The 19,017-nt window shown below is 35.3% G+C and overlaps 1 protein-coding gene across 3 annotated transcripts; it reads left to right on the top strand.

Moving 5' to 3' along the window:
- The first annotated feature begins 2,440 nt into the window (after positions 1–2,440).
- On the top strand, positions 2,441–10,336 carry SPY (Tetratricopeptide repeat (TPR)-like superfamily protein). Of its 3 annotated transcripts, none has more exons than XM_089066860.1 (18): positions 2,441–2,763; positions 2,932–3,368; positions 4,165–4,326; positions 4,422–4,597; positions 4,672–4,747; positions 5,051–5,179; positions 5,473–5,592; positions 5,682–5,750; positions 5,832–5,913; positions 6,178–6,272; positions 6,880–6,944; positions 7,470–7,668; positions 7,820–8,014; positions 8,453–8,547; positions 8,651–8,786; positions 8,860–9,077; positions 9,289–9,416; positions 9,589–10,336. In XM_089066860.1, exons 2-18 carry the CDS (start codon positions 2,958–2,960, stop codon positions 10,032–10,034), a joined length of 2,802 nt encoding a protein of 933 aa, XP_088922986.1. In that variant the 5' UTR covers positions 2,441–2,763; positions 2,932–2,957; the 3' UTR covers positions 10,035–10,336. The 3 variants fall into 3 exon arrangements, with proteins under 3 accessions (XP_088922986.1, XP_088922988.1, XP_088922987.1); XM_089066862.1 differs by having other exon boundaries at positions 2,441–2,787; XM_089066861.1 differs by having other exon boundaries at positions 2,441–2,819.
- The last annotated feature ends 8,681 nt before the right edge of the window (positions 10,337–19,017 follow it).

Genomic DNA, 19,017 nt, shown 5'->3' with positions numbered 1-19,017 from the left:
ATACAACTTGTTTCTTTTATTTATTTAAATATATATTATATATACTCCATATATGTACAGGAGAATTTTGTGTCGACGAGTGATATTCCAGCCAAGCCAAAACCGCGGTTTAGATATTTATCTTTTTTAAAAAAAATAAGAATTAATTATTTTAAAAGGGAATAGAACACACCCATCATTATATAAAAAAAATTGAGATAATAGGATAATCAATGAAGAGAAAGCTTCATTCTGATGACTGATTTAAGTTGTGCTGATTTTGTATCAATTATACTCCATATTTAATGTGATTTCAATAAGCATGCTGTATTTAATGGAACAATAAAAATAATCATGTGTTTAAAAATTAAATGTAGATAATTAATTTAGTCTATAAAGAATAGGAAAATTAAACTGTACATTTTCAATCTTTGATTTACGCACCATAAACTTAAATTTATTGTCTTAATTTTTAATTCAAGATGCATATTGTATAAAATTCGATAACATGAATTCCTTGTAATACATATACAAGTGAATCAAATCTGATCATTAACAAGCTATCAGTGATATAGAATAAGCTTGAATTCTAATTTAGCAATTTATATCATGTGTCCTAACTGAGCTATTCTATCTTATAAATATATGTATAAATTGACATGGTATTGATAAAGATGCATAAAATAGATATTCTTATGTTCGTCCATAATCTTGTTATTAATCATTTATGTGATTAATTTGGTTTATCTTACTTACATTTTCACTATGTTTTTATTATACTAAATTATAAACGAGTAGAATGTGTATTGAGCTAAAAAGATTCATTTTATGACTAAATACAAGCCTTGAAAGGAGACATACCAAAATAATGATTTTGGAAGAATGAAATTTGGCAAAAATAAGTAACTTAATTAACTTTATCTTTCTTCAATTTAGAAAGGGAAACACACGCAAGTTATACATAGAGAAGTGATTTGGACGGCAGAAACAAATTAAAAAAGGAACTTTTCATTCGACAATTACATTATAAATTTAGACGTAATTAGTGTAGTTAAGAACAAGATAAAAAATAACTAATGAAAGTCTTAATCAAGATAGACAATTGGATTGGAAAATATTATAAATCTTAAAATACTTCCAAAAATATAGAGTTAGCGACTTAGCATGTAATGAATGACATTGATAAACGTTGATTTATCAACTAAAATAACATTGCATTAGTTTAAGCTAAACTAGTACTTACAACATTCTTTAATTTAGGAAAAGATTGACTTAATTTACGCAACCCATAACTTTTAAGTTATAGCAAAATCTTAGTGTTGGGAGATAAAGTATAAGTGGAAGTGTCAATTTCACATTAGAGTTATAAACAAGACTACAAGGGTGAGATTGTTGTAGTCTTGTAGGCTTCTTGAAGATAAGACCATGTTTCTACTTTTTTTTTACCAACTTTACATCTCCCCATAATTCTTAAGCTCAAGCTGAATCACTATTTGAATGTCTTAATATTTTGAACCTCGTGCAGTTGGGCTTTGTTGATCTTGTTGCACCTGAAAGAGTGAAGAAATTAGGTACTTCTGGTGATCGGTTGAAAGAAATCCAGAGCATAAATATTTTTTGCGTCTGAATGCAAGAGACATATTCGCTTACACAGCTGAATGTGATCTTCTAGCCTATGTTGCATTGAATCCAACTAGCAGCTAAATGTGATCTTCTAGCTTTTGAATCCAACTTCATATTTTATTGATTGTTGCTCTTAATCGATTAGAACACAACCTTCTCTTCCACATATACACTTGACTTGACACTTTTTTGTCACTTTCATGCGACAAACACTTTTTAATACTACATGAGAGATAAAGAAAAAAAATGTCGCTTACTCATTTGCTTTCTACTCTAACACCTACTCCTATTCTTTTTTATTTTTGGAGGTGAGGTGAGGTGAGGTGAGGTTCCAAATTTATGTGAGAAAAACTTTACAATGAAGAATGACGCTAAGGTCCGATTTGATCAATCTAAGCTTAATATATTTATAATATATGCTTAGATTTAACGAAATATATATGACTATACGTGAACTCAAGTAAGAGCTACACGAACACTTCAATATGATGATAGAGAGCCAATAGTTTGAGTTATCTGGACGATGACAATTTTACGATCCTTTGTCTTTAAGTTATTTGGACGATGACAATTTTACGATCCTTTGTCTTTAAGTTATTTGGACGATGACAATTTTACGATCCTTTGTCTTTAGGGCTTCGTACGAATTTCATCTCATTTGAATTTCACATATTCGTAACCATAAACTCGAATGAGATTTACTACTACTATCATGTATGCATCTTCGAGTTTGTTATGCAAAAATATGTTCAAATAGACCTAGTCAATTTTTTTTCAAATTTCTGTTCCTTTACCTCTTTCCCATATTTGAACCAAAAAGCCCAAATTAGTTTCAAAATCCCTAATTTTCAAATTGACTTCAATATTTTTCCCCTCAAAACCCGTCAACAACATCACGCCGCCTCTCTCGTCCCGATTTCCCGACGGTTTTCCCTCAACCTCCATGCCCATTTACCTCTCTTTCACCTTCCCACCGCCCTAGTCTCCCCAGAACCCTAAAGGGGAACGAACTCGCGAGCCGAAGCCTTCGCTGCAGCTGAAGTGGCATCGCTGCTGTCCCTTTCGCTTGTGAGAATCACTAGCTGGAATCGACCGCCTTCGATCATGGAGTGATAAGTTTCAGCTGGATGGCCGCTGCCCGTCACCTCCAGATTGTGCAGCGTGAGTTTGCCCCTGGTTGTTTATGTGAGTTTTTGGCGTGATTGAGTGCAGGCGTGGTAATTTGGTTTGAAATTTGTGATGGCTTTGTTTTTTCAATAGAAAGAATCGTTCTTTAACATTAACTTATAATCTAACATAAACCACCAATACATCATTTTTTTGTTTCAGGATTCTGAGTCTGTTTGTTAAGTTAGATGGAGCTAACGAAGAAAGATGCAGATAGTGAAAAAGTAAAAGATTCACAGGATGGTCCCGTGTTCATAAACGAAGGGGGGCAACCTTCTTCGGGCAGCGGAGAGCCTCTGGGCATTACCCCAGCGAAGAAGAGTTTTGAAGGGAAAGATGCTTTATCATATGCTAACATTCTCCGCTCTAGGAACAAGTTCGTGGATGCATTTTCTGTCTACGAGAGCATTCTGGAGAAGGATACTGAAAATGTTGAAGCTTTTATTGGTAAAGGGATTTGCCTACAAATGCAGAACTTGGGGAGGCCTGCGTATGAGAGTTTCGCTGAAGCTGTGAGGCTGGATCCTCAAAATGCCTGTGCTCTTACACACTGTGGTATCTTGTATAAAGACGAGGGTCGACTGGTGGAGGCAGCTGAGGTATGCTTGCACATTCTCTCCTAGCCATAGGATGTTTCTTTAACTTGGTTGAGTAATTTTCTATATGCTTCAAAGAAATGCTATTTTACTTCTCGAATGAGCTTGCACACTAGATACAAATTCCAATTTTTCTGCTAGCAGAGTTACGAACATTATATAGGTGACAGTTTATGATGAATCCTTAAGAATTTTAACTTCTATAAGTAGGGAAGTCTAACTTGGTCACAGCCCTGAAGACTTTCTATTTCTTATGGATGAAACTTTCCATACTCCTACTCCCTTTTAATAGCTACAAGGTTTCATTCACCCAGTTCCCCAGTAAGCTTCCATAAAGTTAAATAGTAACAATTAACCTAAAAGTACTATTTTTATCTGGTTAATTTTGTTGTGGGTTTTTCCCTACTTATTCTATGTATGCTCATAGTCACATTGATAAACAACACTTTGCACACTCCAATGTTTCAAACTAACTGTACGAACTGCAATACTATGAATATCTAAGGCCCAACTTTCTGCTCTCATTATTTTTACCTAGAAGTGCATCCTATGCTTGTTAGTGGAAAATATTATTTTCTCCTCTCTGGTTCATGTATTTCACTTGGCTGGATTATAGTTAGGAAGATGCTGAAATACTATTCTGGAGTTGATAATTTATCTGGTCTCTCTTTGCTTTGGAACTGGGTCATGACATCTGTGTTAGAAGTTTCTTGCATTGCTAAACATAGCTGGGCTTTTGTTTTCTCTTGTTTGGGATTGCACCTTCCATCTTGACTTCAGCGTGTTTAATTTGGTGCAGATGTATCAGAAAGCTCTTAAGGCTGACCCTGCATACAAGCTTGCAGCGGAATGCTTGGCCATTGTTTTAACGGACCTTGGAACCAGCTTAAAGCTTGCTGGTAATACTCAAGAGGGAATTCAGAAGTATTACGAAGCTATCAAAATTGACCCACACTATGCTGTAATTCAACATTTTCCTGACTTCCATGATTATTTTTCGTTACGTGATTTTTGTTCTGGTATTTGAGTTTTGATGTATCAGTTCATTGCCTGCAGCCTGCTTATTATAACCTTGGTGTCGTCTATTCCGAAATGATGCAATATGACACAGCCCTTAATTGCTACGAGAAAGCTGCAATAGAGCGACCTATGTATGCTGAAGCGTATTGCAACATGGGCGTTATCTACAAAAATCGTGGGGATCTGGAGTCAGCAATTGCCTGTTATGAAAGGTACTCAGTTAACTTTTTACTTGTTTGATAAGCTTTCATCTATCTTACACATTTGTGCATGCTTGTATGTGCAGGTGTCTGACTGTCTCTCCAAACTTCGAGATAGCAAAAAATAACATGGCCATTGCATTAACTGATTTAGGCACGAAGGTGTGGCTTCTTTCTATTTAAAGTTATGTCTATACTGAAATACAGAAGATATTCCATTAATCTTTAAATATTTCTATGATTTATCCTATGGATCGGGAAAAAGGGTGCGCTATGGGTTACCATCGTTAAACTTAACTCTGGAACTTATAATTATATACTTTATGGCTGTTCCATTAAAAAAAAAACTATTCTAACACCTTAAAGTTCTTGTATATGCATTCACATTTTTACATTTTTGATACTATGGTTTGTGGATTCACCTGTCATTTATCTTGACTATTGACTCAACTTACTTCTATCCAGGTAAAATTGGAGGGTGACATCAACCAGGGCGTTGCATATTATAAGAAAGCTCTGTACTATAACTGGCACTATGCTGATGCCATGTATAACCTTGGCGTTGCTTATGGAGAAATGTTGAAGTTTGATATGGTAATTGAAAATAAAGTTCATGGTCCGTAAGATACTTTTTATTTCAAACATACATTTCTCACAGGGGTCATTTAAGTGATCGAGCTGTTTCTTTCCAGTCCCTATCTGTCGTTTCTTGTATCTTTGACACACTAATTTTGTAACATCCTTTTGCTTTATGCTGGAAAGTGGTAACTGCAGTAGATAATAAACTTGTATTAAGGCAGCACTTAGGTCTTAATGCTTTGTCTTGCTTCATGTACTCTCTGTCATGCCCTATTGTCATTTTCCTAAGTGAAATTCATCTAATGCAGGCCATTGTATTTTATGAACTGGCCTTCCACTTCAATCCTCACTGTGCAGAGGCTTGCAACAATTTAGGTGTTATATATAAGGACCGAGACAACCTAGATAAAGCAGTAGAGTGTTACCAGGCAAGTTTGAAGCCACCAAAGGAAAATATTTGTGGTGAATGTATAGCATGTTTTACTTGTTTTTTCTTATGATATCCATTTATTTGCAGTTGGCATTGTCAATCAAGCCAAATTTTTCCCAATCATTGAACAATCTTGGAGTTGTATATACTGTCCAGGTTTGTACTTAGAATTCTTGTTTATTAATTTAATAGTTTCATGGTTGGACAAGTTGTCACATTCTGTCATTCTGTGCACAGGGTAAAATGGATGCTGCAGCAAGTATGATTGAGAAAGCTATTGTTGCAAATCCGACTTATGCAGAAGCTTATAATAATCTAGGTCCTTCTTTTCACCCTTGCTAAAAATAAAGCTCTGGTTTTGTCAGTACAAATCTTACTTTTATCCTCATGTTAGATGTGTGGCATATTTCAAGGAATTGAATAATGCCAATATTTAATATTTCATACTAGGGCACTTTAATTAGGAAAAAAATGGTTGATTTCATTTCACAGAGTAAACGCTTTGTTGTGTTCATTGATGAAGCCATAGTGACATCTGTTATGTGTTCTGTTATTTTCTCACCAACCATTTTCGGATGTGCAGGGGTCCTTTATAGAGATGCTGGCAACATATCTCTCGCAGTTGAAGCTTATGAGCAGTGCCTCAAAATAGATCCCGACTCTCGCAATGCAGGCCAGGTATAGAAAATTCTACACAGTCCCTCGTCAATTTTCTTTTTAGTACTTGAAACTTTTTTTACATTGGGCTGCAAGCCTGTAATTAACTAATTATTATCTGATTTCTACATTTTATGGTTGATTTTTTCCTTTTATCACAAGTCCTTGTGTTGAATATAAGATGTGACATATAAAAGGGTATCCTAGACTATAATTGGTGAAAGATTTCATTATTTCAGAAGAGTTACCCTTCTAAGAGTCTTTGCTCTGTTGATTTTTTTTGCTTCTGCCATGTGTCCTTGTGTTGTATATACACGACATGACATAGGATAGGTCTCAGAGTATGTAATATTTGAAATATTTAAGAGTTGTTACTTGTTACACTTCATCTTGAAGATAAGGCCCTGCTCCAATTGCAACAAAATATGTCTGTGTTTTGGTAACTCTTTTGTGTTCTTTCATCTCTTATGATTCATTGGATATCCTCCTGACGCAGGTCTTTGGCTGCAACTTGTTTGTATCAGGATGATCTTAAGAAGTTGCATAGTAGTGACTTCCTGGATCTGAAATTTGCCTTTTGTCATCTATTGTGATTGTTTATTATCTAATTTCTTATCCTACCCTGCAGAATCGGTTGCTTGCTATGAACTATATACATGATGGGACAGATGATAAATTATATGAGGCTCACAGGTTGACAAATCAGACATTACATGCTTAATCACTAGCTGGATATTGAACTGCTGTGCCTTTTCAAACTCTGTGAAGTTATCAAAGTTTTGATTTATTGTTCACTAACATATGCAGTCATGCCATGCTTTGCACTTTTACCATCTGTATGCTTGGGTCTGTTTGGCAAGCATGTCAGCTGCACATATGATTTATTGCATTTGTACACTTGTCATGGAAAATAAATACAGTACATTTTTTTCTTGAACTTAGAGGATTCCCTTTTGAAATTCGAGCAATGTGGTTGATATTAGTTACTTCTCAGACTGTCAGTTATGATGATTAAAAATTTGATCCATTTATTCACTACCAGAAGACCAATAGTGGTTGTAACTTTATGCTTTGGTAGTATTTCTATGTTTTCTTGTACTAATATTCTAGGTCTAGCATTTTCTTGTGTTCTAATATGTACTCTAATATTTTCTTCAATCGAATAGTCATTGTCCAATATTTGTTTTCTGGTTCCTTATTCAAAATTTAAACTTGCAGGGATTGGGGCAGGCGCTTTATGAGGTTATTCCCACAATATACTTCCTGGGACAACGAAAATGACCCAGAAAGGCCACTTGTCATTGGATACGTGTCTCCTGATTATTTTACTCATTCAGTCTCATACTTTATTGAAGCCCCACTTATCTATCATGACTATACAGCCTATAAGGTGGTTGTTTATTCAGCAGTTGTCAAAGTAAGAAATCTGTTGTAATCCTTCTCATACTTTGGTGAATCACTATGTTTCCCCACAATGAGTGTATTTCTAGAATCTAGGATAAGTGACTGTCTTCAAAACATTTCTAAAATATTATTGATCAAATGATCTTTCTTTTGTTGTGTGACAGGCAGATGCAAAAACAAACAGGTTTAGAGATAGGGTCCTAAAAAATGGTGGAGAATGGAGGGATATTTATGGGATTGATGAGAAAAAAGTTGCAAGCATGGTCAGAGAAGATAAAATTGATATCCTTGTTGAACTTACTGGTCATACTGCAAATAACAAGTTGGGAATGATGGCTTGCCGGCCTGCACCTGTTCAGGTAAATTTTCTGCACAAGCTTGGAAACTTTGCACATCACTGGGTCATATAATTGTTGTTTGTCAATCTCGTTCTCTCTTCTTTGGGAAGTATTACATCTTTGGGCATTTAAGTTGGAATTTGCTCAACTGGCAGAAATCTTATTCACTTTAATGATTGTGTGAGCTGACTATATTATGTTTTGTTTTTATTTTCTTTACCAAATTCCTACATACTCTGAAATGTAGGTGCTGATCCATGGCCTTTCAAAAAATAACTTAGACTCCAAACCAACCATTTTGGGTTGATTCACCTTTTAGTTCTTCAACACCAAGTTGTTCCTTATTTATATGGCTTGTGGAACTTTAAACTAAGAGAAAACAATGTTTCATATTATGATGAGAGGGTCCTCTATATTTGTTTTTTTTGGTGCCATCTGATGAGTATTTTGGCTTTGTAGGTGACATGGATTGGCTACCCTAATACAGCTGGTTTACCCACCATTGATTACAGGATAACTGATGCGCTGGCTGATCCATCTGATACAAAACAAAAGTAAATTTCAAAATTTTTATCTATTGTATTATTTTTTGTCACCATGAGAGAGTTAGTTATTTATTCAGCTCAAGTTTACATTGTACATTTTTATCAATGACAGGCATGTTGAAGAGTTAGTCCGATTACCTGACTCATTTCTGTGCTACACTCCTTCGCCAGAAGCAGGTCCAGTGTGTCCAACACCTGCACTATCTAATGGCTTTGTTACTTTTGGTAGCTTTAACAATCTGGCAAAGGTAATGGGGACAAGCAATATTATTTTGACACTTATTATTAAGATCGAGTCCTTAAATATTTCAATTGCAACAGATAACACCTAAAGTGCTGCAAGTATGGGCAAGAATTCTTTGTGCTGTTCCAAATTCTCGGCTCATTGTGAAGTGTAAGCCTTTTTGCTGTGAAAGTGTGAGACAACAATTTCTTTCAGCACTGGAGAAGTTGGGACTGGAATCCCTGCGCGTTGATCTTCTGCCTCTAATTCTTCTCAATCATGATCATATGCAATCATATTCTTTGATGGACATAAGGTGATACCATTAATTCGTACTAAAACAGTTTAAAACAGTTGGGTGATGCCATTTTCATTCAGGCACTTCTAAGCTTTAATATTTGACTCTCGATCAATCGCTAGTCCTAAGTTTGATTAAACTGTGATTATTTATACTCTATGTACCTGACTCTGTTGTTTGCACATCAAACGTTTCTCAATGTTAATGTGTTGCTTTTTATATATTTCAGCTTGGATACATTTCCATATGCTGGGACAACTACCACATGTGAGTCTTTGTACATGGGAGTCCCATGTGTTGCTATGAGAGGCTTAGTGCATGCTCATAATGTTGGTGTGAGTCTTCTGCAGACTGTCGGTATGTATTCTTTACATGTACTGAAATGAGCTGTTTCAACTGCTTTTGGATACTTCCTTTCCAGTGAAATCATACATATACTGATGTTATGTTTTTTGACAGTAGTTCATGAGAATGAAAAATATGAACTGGGATTTGCAACTATACGATGAACTAATATATTTCTCTACAGGTTTAGGCAACCTGGTTGCCGAGAATGAAGATGAATATGTTGAGCGGGCTGTGCAGTTGGCCTCTGATATTACAGCCCTCTCGAATTTAAGAATGAGACTGCGAGATCTCATGGTTAAATCCCCCCTTTGTGATGGATCTAAATTCACCAGGGGACTAGAGTCAGCATACAGAAATATGTGGCATCGATACTGCAAGGGTGACGTGCCATCACTGAGGCGAATGGAACTGCAAACCCAACAGCAGCATTTGCAACAGGTTGGTCCAGAAGAGCTGGCCGTAAAATTTTCTGAACCTGCCAAGTCAGATACCTCTACAGATGCCCTCCAAGCAACCGTCAAGGTAAATGGTTTTACAGCGGGACAGTGTTCCTCGATCAATACTTCACATGTAGAGGAAAACGGGTCACTCCCGAATCAGAACTGTAGTTCGGGAAAATTGAATTGAGTCGTATTAGCCAGTTGCAAGTTTCAAAAGGTGATTGGAGTCCCCTTGTACCATAATATTTATGGGGCTTTATACACGGTAGGATTCGCAGTGGCAGAACGCGAGGTGATTGTTTTCGAACTTAGTCTAGGATGCAAATCTCAACTATTTGTTTGGTTAAAGGGGTGTAATTTAGCTCAGAAACTTAAAATGGTATGTGATTGTATCAAAGAATGTTGTGAATTTTCCCCCATACCTCCTGATTATAAATGGGGGTTTTGCAATATATATATATATATATGATTATTGTTGCAGCAGGTAAATTTCTTTCTCACCGATCAAACATATAAATCAATTCCCATATCATGTACTCTCTCAATCATTAAACCAATGTAAAAAAAAAGTATATATAGGAAATATTTAGATAAAAGTTCCCATTTCACAATTGAATCACCAATACTACATCGGCATGTATATTACGAATTTGGCACCTCCCTCTGACACACTGGGCAATTCTGCAGAACAAAATTAAAATAGATCAATTAATTCATTATTCAGATATATGATAGAGGCATATATATAACACTGACCTTGTTAATTTTTAGCCACTTGGTGATACACTCGGGATGATAAAAATGTTTACAAGGCAAAGTGATCACTTTATCTCCCTTCTTAAATTCTACACAACATACTGTACACCTTCAAAAAAATAAACGAATAAATTATAGCAATCGAACTATTTGAAACTCATCTTTTGACTTTTTAATTCACATTCTTGAAAACAAGAAAACATTTTGAGAAAAAAATGGAACATGCATGCAATATTGGAGTACATGCTAAAACACTAGTTAACCTTTTAGTTCATATAAATTTTCTTTGAAAAGGAACTAATAATCAAATTAATATGAAATGACAATTAGTGGAAGAAATCATACTCATCTTTTCCTTCTTCTTTTTTCTTTGATGATTTAACTTTGAACGAGGATTTTCGTAACTTGGAGATGGCTCTATCAGACAACCCTTTGCTCTCATGTCCAACAGCATCTCCCAGTGATTGTAATTCCTAATTAAGACATATAGATTTAATTAGGAAAAATTTACTACTAATATGATTCCTCAAAATTAGGGATTTTTGTATAACCTTACATTGTGAAATTACAGTTTTACTCAATATCAATTCATTCTCCTTATACTCTAGAATCAAATATCAAAACGAAAAACGAACCTCATAAGTCATTGTATCCGGATTGATGTCATGATCAAGTTCCGGGGTCTCCGCTACATGGACCTGCAAAATTTGACCATATAGTATATGCTTACTAAATCAACTATTGATTGAATTAATTAATCTTGTAATTAAGGAGTAGTGATTATACCACAACAGGTTGTGGTGGTTCTGTCACATTTGGTCTTGTGCTAGGAGGTGAAGAGGGAGGTGGAAATCCATCATCATTAACATCCATCATCATCAATGATCTTGCTAAGGCTTCATCAATATCATAGTCCACATAACCACCTTCATCAATGAAATTGCTCGATTCCCCGTGTTCAAACCCGGGTTGTCCAAAATTGGATTCCTCATGTTCAAATCCGGGTTGTTCAAACACAGGTTCCCCGTGTTCAAACCCGGATTGTCCAAAATTGTAGTACTCGTACGCACTCTTCTGTTCTCATGCATACAAATTATTATCAACAGAGCAAGCAATCTAGTTACATATATTACAGAAACAAGAAAACAAAAGCAAACGAGCAAGTATCAGTCTTAATATATGTGTATATGAGTTTTATTTGAACCTGTTGTTTAAGAACCTCTTGAGCATCAAGACCCTCAAGATCTGGCAAAATCCACTTTAGATATTCAGCTTGTTCAGCTGCTGAAGACTCATTCCAATAATTATTTCTCTCCATTTTCAGATCAAATTATCCTCATGAATTGTAAAATACAAATGTTTTTCAATGATGCTATTTATACAAACATGCACAACTATGTATTATTGGGTCAGTGTTAATGCAATATCGCATGCATAAATGCAAATTCTCTTTAATGCAATTAAATATATAAATTACAACAATTAACTATAATATATTCTTATTATAGAAGCAAATGCTATTATATGCATATGAAATCGTCTTGCATTAGTACTGGGGTGAGCATTTGGGTTTCGGTTCGATTTTTTACCAAAATCGAACCAAACTCGAAAAACCGAATTTAGTATAAAATCCAAATTGAACTGAAACTGACAAACTGAAATTGAAACTGAAAACCGAACTAAATCGAAAAAACTGAAATCATATGAGATTTTAAAAAACCAAAAAACAGAAAAAAAACACACATACAAAACCATAATATAATAATATTATATATATGTATATTCATACTATATTTATAGCATATACAGGGGATGAGAGACGATCAAAATAAGAATGCATCTCAATACAAAATCCTGACCAAATCCTGATGACCATGTTAATATGAGGGTCAATAATTATCCAAAAACATGGTGAGTCATTATTAAGCAGTTTTAGGCCATATTATAAATCTCGGATTTGATTTCATGTTAAGATGATTTTAGGTCATCCTTACTATAATGACCTAAAAATATACTAACAATGGCCTAAATATGACCTGCGTATGATTGTTTTTGTAATAAGATTGATTTTTGGATAGATCAAAAACCATATGTGATGTATTCATATCCTAACGCTAAATATAAGTAAAACTCAAAACACTTGCAATCCATTGGATCTTGTTATCTAATAATGTAGTTCAGATAATAATGTATCGTTTAGTCTAATAATGTAAATTTTCAGTCTAATATAATAATATTATATATATGTATATCCATACTATATTTATAGCATATACGGTATATGGGATGGGAGATGATCAAAATAAGAATGCATCTCAATACAAAATCCTGACCAAATCCTGATGACCATGTCAATATGAGGGTCAATAATTATCCACGGTGAGTCATTATTAAGCAGTTTTAGGCCATATTATAAATTTCGGATTTGATTTCATGTTAAGATCATTTTAGGTCATCCTTACTATAATGACCTAAAAATATACTAACAATGGCCTAAATATGACCTGCGTATGATTGTTTCTGCATTTTTGTAATAAGATTGATTTTTGGATAGATCAAAAACCATATGTGATGTATTCATATCCTAACGCTAAATATAAGTAAAACTCAAAACACTTGCAATCCATTGGATCTTGTCATCTAATAATGTAGATTTTTAGCCTAATAATGTAGTTCAGATAATAATGTATCGTTTTAGTCTAATAATGTAAATTTTCAGTCTAATAATGTACTTCGGGGAATAATGTACATTTTTAGTCTAGTAATGTAGCTCAACTATTATTATCACAACCATCCAATATAAGGATCCAAGGACTAAGATTTGTGCTGTGTTTTACTCTAAAAAGTTGTTATACATTATTATCCAAACTACATTATTAGGCTAAAAATCTACTTCCTCCGTCCACCATTAGGAGTCTCATCTGTTAGGGGCACGGGTTTTAAAAAATGTTAAGAAAAGTGAGTGTGAAAAAATTAGTGAAATATGAGTCTCACTTGTATATATTAGTTTTAAATGAAATGTGAGTGGAATGAGTTAGTGGAAGGTGAGACTCTATTACCATTTATGGTAAAAGTGAACCGGGACTCCTATTCGCGGACGAAGATAGTACATTATTAGATGACACGTGACATCAACCTAACCGTTAGATCACAAGATCCAATGGATTGCAAGTGTTGCGTGTGTTTTTTTTTGCCCAATCCCGAACCTAACCCAAAATACTGAAAATTTTGTATTTTTACAACCGAACTGAACCGAAAAACAAAAAATAAAAATCAAACTGAATTTCAAAATTTCGGTTCGGATATTCATTTTTTTTTCCTTTTCGGATATTTGATTTTTGATTTTTTTATTCACCCCTAATTATTACCCAATTTTAATATTTTATGGTTATCTTTTCCTGTAAGAGGTGACATATAAAAAGGACTATAATTGGTGAAAGATTTCACCGCTTTAGTTTTAATGATGAGATTAATGCTATGAACTAAAGAGAAATTGAAAGAGAATTCACACACCAGAATGATTTGAACATAAACAAGAAAACGTTGCTCCTAAAAGCATCCGCATCGCGTCTCGTTGCGGGCTCTATCTCGTCTCGAAGAGACGAGACCGCATCAAGACGGCGATGCGGCCTCCATCTCGTCTCGACGAGACGGGACATCTCGTCGCGTATCGCTCGCGGAAGAGGCCGGCCTCGAGACAGCTCGCCACGCGCTTTGGCGACGTGGCATGCTCCGGTTCATGCGTAACGCCCACTCGCCGGGCCGGCGAGTGGGCGTCGTTTATATCCGTTTAAAATATTTTTTTTTGTTTTTTTTTTAAATCAGGAAAATTCGAAAATAAAATAAATTAAAATATTGTAATTTTTAATTTTTGTATTTTTCAATATTGTAATAAAATCAAAAATTAAAAAATTAAAATTAAAATTAAAATTAAAAATACTCCATAGGATTTCAATTATGTATTTTTCGTATTTTCAGATTTTATAATTTTTGTGGTTTTTAATGATTTAATGAATTATTAGTATTAATTTAATATTTCAATGAAATATTAATTGAATTTGTTGGAAATAAAAATAAAAAATGAAATTGAATGAATAGTTAAGGGATGAGATGGTTAAGAGATGGAGGGATGCATGTGTTGTCTCTTAGTAAAGAGATGAGGTGAAAAGTACAGTGTGACCCATGAATAGTGAAGAGATGAGACGGTTAAGAGACGGATAAGAGACAGGGATGCGGATGACATAACACTCTTTCAATCATCTAAACTTCATCTTCTTGATTCAGTTTCATGCTAAATTTGGATACATTAATTTTCGGTACACAAACATTAAACATGTATGCTTAACGAAATTTATAATTAGCAACGAGATTGGTTAAGCATTTTATTAACTTTTTCATCAATCTTAAATGTTACGGAAGCATAAACGGTTAAGATCAAGTTCGTTACGCCCCGAAACTATAGAACAAGAATGTGAATTTGCATTATTTAGTGTCATGATAATATTAATATGTACTCCCTCCGTCCCATGCTACTCGCACTTTTCATTTTAGGCCGTAAATTTGAGATTGATATTTTTGTGTAATTAAATTAGAATTTTAAGTGTAATGAGACGTCACTTAATAAAGGACCTCTTAACTTAAACTAACATATTAATTAAATGCATTAATTCTAACTTAAACTATAAATAATGTAAGGAGTTTGTGATGTGTCGAAAAGTAAAAGTGCAAGTAACATGGGACGGAGGGAGTACCATTTTACTAAAAAGGTTGTAAAGGTCGTTATGCAAATCAACTATCAAATCCTTTTTCTAAAAGAATCAATGATAGGTCCTTGACCTATCGAGCCTGAGCACCACGATTTGAACGAACAATTTGAAGAACAAGATAAACCCTAGTTGAGGTGCTAGGGGGCGATTTCCGCCAGAACCGGGAATGAGAACAAATAATTAACTTTATTTCTCAATGAATGAAAATACCCTAACACAATCTTGCTGATCAAGAAAGATAATTAAAATAAAAGACTACAAAAAGATATGGAAAATAACTAAAGATAACTAACTAAAATAAAAGATACTCTTTATCAAATAAATTCATGAAAGATATATTAAAGATGATTTTCGGCAATATGTGCTGAATCGAGGACCCTATCAACTCCCCCACTGTTGAAAACCACCTTGCCCTCAAGGTGGAAGGCAAAATAAGAACGGCCGTAGTGATTTTCTCTTCTGAAATTGATAGCAAGTGAAGGCAAACAAAATCAAGCATCCGATACAATGCAAATACCCCATTAAAGAACACCACAACCACCAAATCAGGTCCTCTGTGATAATAACATGCTGTTAACTTTGCCTGCGTTTGCATAGAAAAGTCATTTTTGTGGAATAACTGGTCATTCTCATCAAGCTCATCTCCATTAGCACCAACATCATTCCTTTTCTTCAAATTAACATCAGTACTTTCTCTTCCAATAACTTCAATGTCGGACAGCCCATACTTCAAGACTCAGCTGGAAAATGGATCGTCCGGTGGTATGGTGCGAGCATCGCCGTATAGATTAAGGAGGACCGTTGCATCACCCCAAACTCCTTCAACATGATGTGCCTTACCGTTAGTCAAGTAAAATCGACGGTCATATTGCCATTCAAATGCACCACAGACAATACCCGTAAAATCTCCCGGGTCAAAAATGAGCACTCCTTGCTTCACATCAAACCGAAGAATTTCACACCCCCATCGTGTTGAAGCAGTAGAGAGAGTCGGCGACACCTGCCATTTTACATCAGTATCAGAATTCCTCCAGAATGATCCTAGTTCTCGGCATGGTCGAGACAAGGATACTTCATGGCCCGAACTGGACTTGCGCGCATATCCGGTGGAGGACTCGGCTGACTAGTGGCTGTTGCGCGTGTTTGGAGCAGCGGCAGAGGCTGAAGTTATTTGCAACAGTGGCTGCGTGTTCGTGACAGGAGTGTTGATCCGTGACAGCAGCGAGTCCACGGCAGGAGCAGTAGCAACATGGCTAGAGCTGATCAGTGAGAGTTCCCGATCACTATTAAGGAAATTTTGTATTGGAAAAGACTCAATAGCCAAAGGAACTTCACCAAGTTTTGCACGATCAATCAAAAGAGGAGCACCATTATGAAACTCATCATCAATGAAATTTTCCTCATTATCATCCATTCCAAAGGTAGCTGACTGACTAGATTCATATAAAGAATGGGCAATGAACCCTCCAACCTTAGTTTCAATAGCGACGAGCACATCAACCACTTTAACGTCATTCACTGTCTCCTCCAAATTCTCAAATGGGATGACGTTGCACGGAGGCTCCTCAAGTGTAGAGAGTGTGCCTGTATCATTAGCAATAACAACCTCTTCACTATCGAGGGCGAATAATTGCCTTTCATCGGCCGTCTCTGTTAAATCTGGAGAAAAATGGTAATAGACTGCCACCAAGAAATCCTCCCACGACCCATCAACATTATTTTTTTGATAATCACGAAACCAATCTAACGCCGGTTGCTCAATAATTTTTTCAACCACGGCCAAGCGAACTGATTCGTCAGTTACAAAATAATTAAAATAGTCTTGAATACCGAAAATCCAACCTAGAGGGTCATCTCCGTTGAAGAGAGGTGTCGCGCTTTGAATACGGGGAACAAATTCTCCAGTAGTGCGTGACGGCGGATGATACAATCATGGAAGCCGTGCGTCAAGGATTTCAACTACAGTTGGATTCAACTGGAAATCATCCTATTAAGATGACATCCGAAAGCTATGAAACTACCACCATTGTCTTCGTCTTGGAAACGGCTTCGCGTGGGTATCTTGCACATCCCGATTGGAGTCCGAATGAAGGAGTTATGGCAGTTTTACGGAAGTCGCGCAGAGAAGGCCGGGAGCTTCGGAAAAAACGCCCGACCGGGCGTTTCGCTTGTGAAAATCGCCCGGGGACAGGGAAAACGCCAGGGCGGGGCATTTTGGCATGTGAAAAACGCCCGACCGGGCGATTATGCCGATTTTTAGATTTTGTGGGCCAACTTTCTATATTTGGACCCATAGTATAAATATCTTTTGGATGTCATTTTTCATTCTAGATAAGATTGTGATTAAGATATCTCCTTTGTGAGTTTTTCCTCTTTGAGGATTGTATCCAATTCCTTCCTTGAAGGTTGCTTGTTTCCATCTTTGATTGATTCAAGTAGAGGTATGCATCAATGGAGTGTATCCATTGAGTAGTGGAGCCAAGGGGTGATAGAGCTAATGAAAGTTGCCTAGGGTTGTCTCCATCTTTTTGGTTAAGGTCCTATGGTTGTAGCTCTCTTATCTCATCTTTATACACATGCTTTCCATTCCTAATCTTCCATCCATTCTTGTTTAGATTCAATTTTTGTTGGTTGGATCTTTATTATCTTTTGTGTTGTGTTGATAAATTGAAAATCAATCTCACAAAAATAGTTAGATCAAACATCATTAAATGGGTAATCCTTGGGAAATGGATCATAAAATACATGGATCCACATCATTACTTTTATATATTAGTTATAATAAAATGTGAGTAGAAATGAGTTAGTGGAATATGGGGCCCACTACCAAAAATGGTAAAAGTGAAATGGGACAAGTTTTGGGGGACGGACGGAAATGGAAAAATTGACAAATTTTCAGGGACAGCGGGAGTAACTTTTTTCTCTTTCTTACTTTACTCTTTCTAACTTTATTCTCTCCGTTTTATTCACTTTATACTTTATTCTCTCTACATTTTCTTCTCTCTTACTTTTTTATCTATTTATTTAACACACCCAATATTCATTTCTAAAACTCTGTGCCGAAAAATTTCGCCTCAACTATGGCGAAACGGAGGGAGTATGATACAAACTTACACTTCCAAACATGGGTACATTAAATCAAATTCCATTTCATGTATTAATCATTAAACCAATGTAAATTCTAAATAAGATTTTATAACTATATATAGCTCAATGATAATGGATTATATAAATGAGTTCCCAGAATTCACTATTTGTATACTTATTACTTACGCTTCACTTCCTTTTGACAACGGGCAATGCTGCAATATAAAATTAAAATAGATTAATACATTAATTATTTATAGTAAATATAGTTTGGAGTACTATTTTGTTATAATTTTTACATAAAAAATATATTATAACACTGACCTTCTTGATTTCCAGCCACTTGGTGATACACTTGGAATGAAAAAAATGTTTACAAGGCAAAGTGATGACTTTATCTCCCTTCTTAAATTCAACACAACATATTACACACCTTCAAAACAACAAAGGGTAAATGTAAGAAGATCTCAATCCCTATGTTAAGCCAATAAAAATAAAATAAATATATAAATATATTTAAACATAGAGTATTCAAATATCCAATTTGAAACTCATCTTTTA

Source organism: Salvia hispanica, chromosome 3 (genome assembly GCF_029641045.1).
Source record: "Salvia hispanica isolate PSC_SH4W2 chromosome 3, Shi_PSC_v1, whole genome shotgun sequence".
Lineage (NCBI taxonomy): Eukaryota > Viridiplantae > Streptophyta > Magnoliopsida > Lamiales > Lamiaceae > Salvia > Salvia hispanica.
Note: the sequence above shows the minus strand (reverse complement) of the source record. Positions and strands in the feature narration are given on the sequence as shown.

Bases quoted from the DNA above. Each gene is read 5' to 3' on its own strand.
- SPY (XM_089066860.1), top strand. From the start codon at position 2,958: ATGGAGCTAACGAAGAAAGATGCAGATAGTGAAAAAGTAAAAGATTCA. The intron at 3,369-4,164 runs GTATGCTTGCAC...AATTTGGTGCAG, and splicing joins GACTGGTGGAGGCAGCTGAG to ATGTATCAGAAAGCTCTTAA. The intron at 4,748-5,050 runs GTGTGGCTTCTT...ACTTCTATCCAG, and splicing joins TAACTGATTTAGGCACGAAG to GTAAAATTGGAGGGTGACAT.